The sequence below is a fragment of the Lagopus leucura genome, unplaced genomic scaffold (genome assembly GCF_019238085.1).
Source record: "Lagopus leucura isolate 7727_CA_CO unplaced genomic scaffold, USGS_WTPT01 131-2_obj-0_obj, whole genome shotgun sequence".
Classification (NCBI taxonomy): Eukaryota; Metazoa; Chordata; class Aves; order Galliformes; family Phasianidae; genus Lagopus; species Lagopus leucura.
In genome coordinates, this window is record NW_024963915.1 from 27,984 (window position 1) to 34,730 (window position 6,747).

At 46.1% G+C, this 6,747-nt stretch overlaps 1 protein-coding gene across 1 annotated transcript; it reads right to left on the reverse strand.

The window, feature by feature from the left end:
- Positions 1 to 2,935: 2,935 nt before the first annotated feature.
- On the reverse strand, positions 2,936 to 4,522 carry LOC122191441 (perilipin-3-like). The gene is made up of 5 exons (XM_042891699.1): positions 4,499 to 4,522; positions 4,153 to 4,411; positions 3,781 to 3,980; positions 3,512 to 3,643; positions 2,936 to 3,391 (listed from the first exon to the last, which is right to left on the reverse strand). Exons 1-5 carry the CDS (start codon positions 4,520 to 4,522, stop codon positions 3,059 to 3,061), a joined length of 948 nt encoding a protein of 315 aa, XP_042747633.1. The 3' UTR covers positions 2,936 to 3,058.
- Positions 4,523 to 6,747: the final 2,225 nt, after the last annotated feature.

Below are 6,747 nucleotides of genomic sequence, written 5' to 3' on the forward strand. Positions count from 1 at the left end.
TATATACGTATATTATTTTACAGCAGGCAGTAAGTGGAGATATTGTGTAAAGGCTGTCAGCGTACTAATATGTTCAGAAACATGGAAACGTAGAGTGGAATTAGGCTTTTTGCAAGCAACTAGAGAGCTTTTGCCTTTCAGCACTTGCTACTATTTCTGGTTTCCCAATCTATTGCCTTCCCAACAAAGCTGCTTGGGAAACCCTCCATCAGCAGTTTCCCTTGCCAGGTAGAGGTCACAGCAGCATGTTGGCTAATGCCTCCTAACTCAACCTGGAGAAGATGACAGTTTTCTGGAGGGATGCCCAAGGTAGCCTTCACCAAGCACCAGCACATTCACTGACCTGGAAGTCAGGCATCAAACAATGAAGGGACAACAGCAGGGACTGAATAGAAAGAGGCACAAGTGCATGAATGTGAGCGGAGAATTAAATAATTAATATGCTAAGCAAACTCCTAGAGGGAAATGAGGTGGCATCTAGCAAGAGGGGAACAAGGAGCAGGTGCCCCTGTGATTGCATTTAAAATTCAAATCTGCCTGCAACTGAGCTGTCATACGTGGCCACAGCCTAAGCAGGCATGAACAGCAGTAGAGGAGGGTAAGACAATCACTTGGGCTATCATTATCTGAATCGAGGAATACCACAGAGTTTCCAAGGGCTACTGAGAGCCAGAAAAGACATCTCAAGGCATGCCTTCCCTATTTGTCTAGGCTTGTCAGACTACTAACATTTCTTACTCCTACCCAAAGTGAAGAAAAGTAAGCAGAGACAAACTAGTCTGGACAGAACTGAGAATGTTCTGGTTACTCTCAGAGCTCAGAAGAGTTTACACTTCAACCATTTGCAGGAAATCCATTCACTTGTTGCTACCCAGCAGCCATAGGCCCTCAAAACACAGTCAGAGGACTTCTCACCATTCAGATAAACCCCTGGCTAGTAGAAAGTAGAATTATAGAACTCCAAAATAAGTCACGAGTTGGTTTTCTTTTTAGCCCTTGAATTTTGAACAGTTAGTATATTTAAGACGTGCCTGATAGATATTTTTCTGGAACCTGCTGGAGGGAAGGAGTTGCTGTACTCAGCCCAGAGAGGACAGATCCTGACACTCACAGTCCTGAGCAGCCTAATGGCCCATAACTTCCCCTTATGAACCAGAACACTTGGAAGCAACTTTTCAGGAGAACATCTGAGTGATTTCCCTCCTCCTCTCACTGCACACCAGGTTCCCGAGGCAAGAGCTGTCAATAGTGACTGCAGGAAGTGGATTTAAGCAGTAAGCAAGGCTATACCCCAGCAATTCATAAGCAGAACACACATGATTTGCTAGGGCAAGCACTAAATTAATATAGATTTGACTTGCTGCACTGATAAATTAATGTGGAGTACAAAAGTCATTTACTTTCCTCCAGGTAAGTTTAGCACCTAGGCAGTTGGTAGTTGGACACAGCTTTGATACTGAAGGAGACAACATACATCCTACCAAGCATCAGGGCTAGCTCTTGGTACTACCTGCAGTCAGCACCCCCTTCCCTCCCTGCAAGTGTAGCTGTAATTACATTACACAGTCTGAGCATGCCTTTCCCAGAGCTCCTCACCAGAGAGGAACCAAACAGCAGTAATCAAAGAACATGCATTGGAGAGATGATACTGCAGTTCAACTCTGACTGCAGCATAGCTTGGCCTGTCAGTTTCAATGGGCTTACCCTTCTGCTTTCAGCATGAACCAGTTGGTATTTAAGGAGCACAGAATTGAGTACAAAAAGTAACAAGTGGGGCTGCCTGTTCCAGAGGCTTTTGGAAGATCAACTTCAATGACGTTACTGTCCAGCAAGTCTGAAAGCAGTGTGTTCTTCTCACTCTTTGAAAGAGAGTCATGTATATACATGGTGTGCAGAGAGCTCCTAGCTCCACTGCAGCATCTCTTGGCCAGAACAGGTCAGAACTGGCAGGACCAGCACCAGTAAGGTTCTGACAGGACTGGGCACCTGGAGATCCATGTCTGAGAAGCCAGTGAATGCCTGCCTATTGATGTCCATCTGAGAAGTCACTGCAACCCACTATCCTGCTGCAGGCTGGGATATGCTCACCACATAGCAGCAGATCAAAGGTTTTAAACTCAATTACTTCATGCCCACCATGGCCAAGACAGCCTCCAATCACCACATCACCCACAGGAGTCTTTCTTTTTAAAAGCAAAATATCTAGAAGCACCGTTCTTTGTCATCACCCATAGTATGTGTACCAAGAACTTACTGTCATCATACTGTCATCAAGGTGTTTTAGAAGTCTCCTGCACCTGCCTCTATCAGCTGTGTGGTGTTCACAGTTAACGTCTAGCAAGCTGAAGCCACCATAAGGACAAGCCACCTACTCTCTTGGTTCTTTACAGAATAAATGATCCATGTAATCCATCTGGAAGCACAGCCTACAAGGCTGAACACCACTGCTTAAGGGTTTTGAAGCAAGTTCGCTGAACCCAGACCTGTCCCCTCCAATTAAATTAAAGAAGCAAAGCAGTCCTGTTTTAGCTGCACACGAATTCTTGAAGGAGAGAAAAGTAGATCACATTTGATGAGCAATACTCACTCTTGCAGGGTCTCATCATAAGATAAGAGATACAGTATGAGTTTCTGCTTGTGACAGTTTTATTTTTAGCAGGGTACCGAGTACAAACATTTTCTAGGAGGAATTCTTTAAATTGCATACCATCTGAAAGATGCAATTATTGCTTTGCATATAGGCACCATCTGGATACACTGATGGAGACATACCATGAACAGCTTCCAAGGGAGGCGAGAGCATTGGAGATCTTTAGATCTATACTTCCAGCCTTGGGCACCACATAGTGACATTGCTAATTCCACCGCCTCCCTTTGAAGCTGCTAAAGGCTTACTCTCACTAGTATTAAAAAAAAAAAAAAACCTAAAACATCCAAAAGTGTGTCAACCCCACTTTCAGCTAGAAAGTTGAGTACGTAAGGCCAAGACCAAGTGCTAGGCAACAGCCAGACCTGTGGAGCTTCAAGGTTCTCAGCAGCTTATGCTCACTTCTTTCTCCTACAAGGCTTCCTCCTCCTTCCTAGGGGAGAATGGTCCCACCAGCCAGGACAGAGGCTTGTTGTCCGACAGGTAGTCCAGCAACTCCTCCATGTATTCATAGATTACAGCCAGTTTCTCTTGACTATGGCCCAAGACGGTGCTGGACAAGTCCTGGAGGGAATTTGCTGCCAAGAACACAGCATGCAGCTCCTCTATGGTATTAAAAGAGTGTTTCAATCTATCCTGAAGGCTTGAGGGAAGGCCTTGGATTGCAGACACAACTTTAGAGCAGGTGATTTGCAGCTGCTGTGTGATGCTGTTTGCCAGGAGTAGGGCCAGAGACTCCATCTCCTAAGACAGGAAGATGATGAGAAGTGTTACTTCAAGAGAAAAAGAAAAAAATATATATGAAGAAAAAAAATAAACAAGGAGATGCCCAGAACCCTTTTGCTTTCCTTCCCAGGTAGATACCTCTGACTTTGCAAAGCTGTTATCTCCACTCTCATCAGGAAGCTTCCTAGTATAGTCCACCCACATCAGGCATAATTGCTCTTGCAACTCCTCCTGAAGATTTTCATTAAATCCTTGCTTAAACACCTCAATCTGAGGGAGGTAAGGAAAGGTGCCAAGACAGGTCAGCTGGTAATCAACACAGGTTCTTATCAAAGCAACAAAGATGAGGCCAAGCCAAACTTTTGGTCAACTCCTGCCCTTCAGCAGGAACACCAAGCTCTACCTACCAGCTCAATTATGCTGTGAAGCTGTCCAAGGGCCTCCCGCAAGCCCTGCCAGATCTGCTTAACTTTATCCTTTGAGTGCAGGTAGGCAAGCTGGAGAAGTTCATCAGAGAGAGACCCCAACCGCACAAAATACCTCCTGTTCTGCTGCTGCAGCTCCACAGACATTATATCTGCACCCTCCCCAGATGCTGCAAGTTTGGCTGAGGAAAGAGACAGTAAACCAATGGTTTTTGCCAAGCAGAGCCAAGATTTGTCAGGAGCCAGGTTGCCTCCCACATGGCACTTCCCACTGCCCCAGTCCACACCAGCAGAGCAAGGAACAGTGCCAGCTGTCCCCCATTTTATGATCCCCTTACACACGTAGTGCCTGACCTAGTTCTTCATTTCCCATGGGGAGAGAGTCATCTTCTCCTGTTCTCCCCAGCACAGCTTCTGCTCTGCTTACAGCCATCTGGCCCACTCTGAAGTCCTTAACCATCCCCACGCTGCTGGTCACTGCAGATCTGGCAGCCTCCACACCACTGTGAAGGGCCTCCTCTGTTGCATCTACCACCTCTGCCACTCTGCTGCTCACAACATCCTTTGCATCAGCCACTGTGGATGACACCAGCTCTTTTGTTTCAGAGATAACCTGTTGAAGAGAAATGTCAGATAGGAGAGTGGGTCATATAGCACACTGAAAGTACTCTGTGCACTACCTGCTCCTGTAAGAGCTTGCACTGTTCCTCTGGGGGCTTTTCATTCCTCGAGAGCCTACGTTACTCCCAAAGTAAGAAAACCTCCAAGGAACAGGGCAGCCTTTATTTCTCACCCGATCCACTGGCTTTTGAAGAATTGGAAGCTTCTCCCCTAGTTTTTCCAAACTCCTAGAGGCACAGTCATTTGCTGCAGCCACTGTTAAGAAAAAGAAAGAAATTCAAGCTTGTTTTTCCTAACACTCAGGAATATAAGCAATCAAGTATGTTGTTCTGCAGGGAGCCCAGGTGAAGGTCTCCATCCAGGCCAGGTGTGCTCTGCTGCAAGCTGAATTCATAGAGCAGTTTGCCTTCATCACCATGTAGACCTGTTCACTTTGACTGCAGCGAGCCTTAACAGACACAGCCATCTACGTGGTGCCCCTACCCAGGTTTCTTGATGAAATAGTTGGACAGCCATCCTTTCTGCCCAAACATCCATATAACCATATAATATAACCGTTACGTAATCCATATAATGAGGATCCAGGATCAAGTAGTTACCAACAAGAGAGATGCCTACTCTGGACTTTGTCTGAACCTAGGCCAGTCACAGTCTTCCACCAGACACTTCACATCAGTAATTAACCCCTCATCCATGCAGGGGTTTAGAGCTTCTTCATGGAAGACAACCATCCGTGTAATTAAGGATCATAGCAAACAAGGCCAGTAGATGTGGCAGCCCAAGAGCAGGCTTTTTCCTTCAGCAATTATTAACTGGCAAGAACTAAACTATGAGCAATTATAACTAAAGGCGCTGGACCTGGCAAGATCATTCTTCAAGTAACCAACATCAAAGTCCATCCCAGTCCTTCACAGAGCATCCCTTCGTCACATTACCTGGATTAGGACTCAGTTTTTCTGCCTCATGCACAGTGGTTATTTTAGTACAGTAACTGTGCATTTCCACACTCTAGTTCCCTTCAGAGGGACATGAGGCCACCCCTTCCACAGGGAATTACCTTGAGGCTCCAGGGTAACCAGTAGTGGCTGCACACAGCTGGCTGTGGCTTCAGTCATGCTCTTCACTCCTTTCTCTGCTGTGTCACACACTGTTCTGATGTAGGGGTGGCTCTCCTTCGTGGAGGCATAAACTGTAGAAACCATGTCACAGGTAGAGCTGATCAGTGCCAGGTTAGCCAACTGATTTACTATATCCTAAGTGGGGGGGAAAAAAAAAGGCCATTAAGCATGAAAACACAACATTGAGCTTTCAATGTTGTGACAAAGCTTCTTCCCAGATATCTGTTTGAAACACCTAGCTGTGAAACCAAGGCTTGCTTCACTTGGACTTGCTCTAAAGACTGCAGGCAAGTTAAAAACAGCTGTGGAGCACTGGCACTTACTGTGGGTCAATCCTAAGATGTCTTCCTGCAGTGCAATGCTACTCAAGAAGGCTGTTTTTGTAGAAAACCCCCACACTTTTAGATACATATCTAGCTCCTGTTCACTTTGTACAGCTATTTAACAAGACAGTACCCCTGCAAAAGCCTCACAGGGCAGATCAGGCTGGCTATAAGCAGACAGGCTGTACACCGATCAGAAGAAACACAGCAAATACAACAGGCTTCAGAGCTGGGACAGGCTGGGAGCCAACCTCGGTGATCTGGATGCTGTGAGAAAGGTCCCTGCAGTCATATTCACTGTTTTGAAGTTTCTACCCTTGTACAACACTCTGATGGAAACAGGAGCAAAGCAGCCCAGCACAGTGTGGCTGCACACGGTTGCTGTGTGCTGCTGGTTACAAGCCATGGCTACTTGCAACAGGAGCAAAGCAGGACTCACAGATAATACCATTGGTGAGCTGTAAGACTTGGGGTCTTTTAAGGATTTCTTCACTTCCACCCAACCCTGCCAGAGGTGCCACTGCCCTCTGTAGCTCTGGTGCATGTGTCTCTGTACCACTTATCTACAGATCTCCTTACATCTCTGGGTGGGGAAGATTATTGGAAATTAACTGCTGTGGTGATGGACTCTAAGTACCATAGATCCTAATTTTACACTAAGTACAAGGCACTGTAACTGTAGTTTCTCAAGTTAATGGCAAACTCAGTGTTAGAAAAAGGAAAAGCCTCCTTGAAGAAGGAGCAGTGTTTGCACCATTTGCCTTGCAGCCTATTTTTCATTTTCTGTTTTGGGCTGAGACAGCAGCGTCATAAATGAATCATCTGCCTGCACAAGGACTTGAAGGACTCGGCCACAGACACCGTGTGTGCAGCAGTGGCTTTATACC

Coding starts and splice junctions, on each gene's coding strand:
- LOC122191441 (XM_042891699.1), bottom strand. CDS start 4,522: ATGAAAAGCCCCCAGAGGAACAGT. Junction 3,981..4,152: donor CATGGGAAATGAAGAACTAG/GTCAGGCACTAC, acceptor CTCTTTCCTCAG/CCAAACTTGCAGCATCTGGG. Junction 3,392..3,511: donor ACAGCTTTGCAAAGTCAGAG/GTATCTACCTGG, acceptor TTCCTGTCTTAG/GAGATGGAGTCTCTGGCCCT.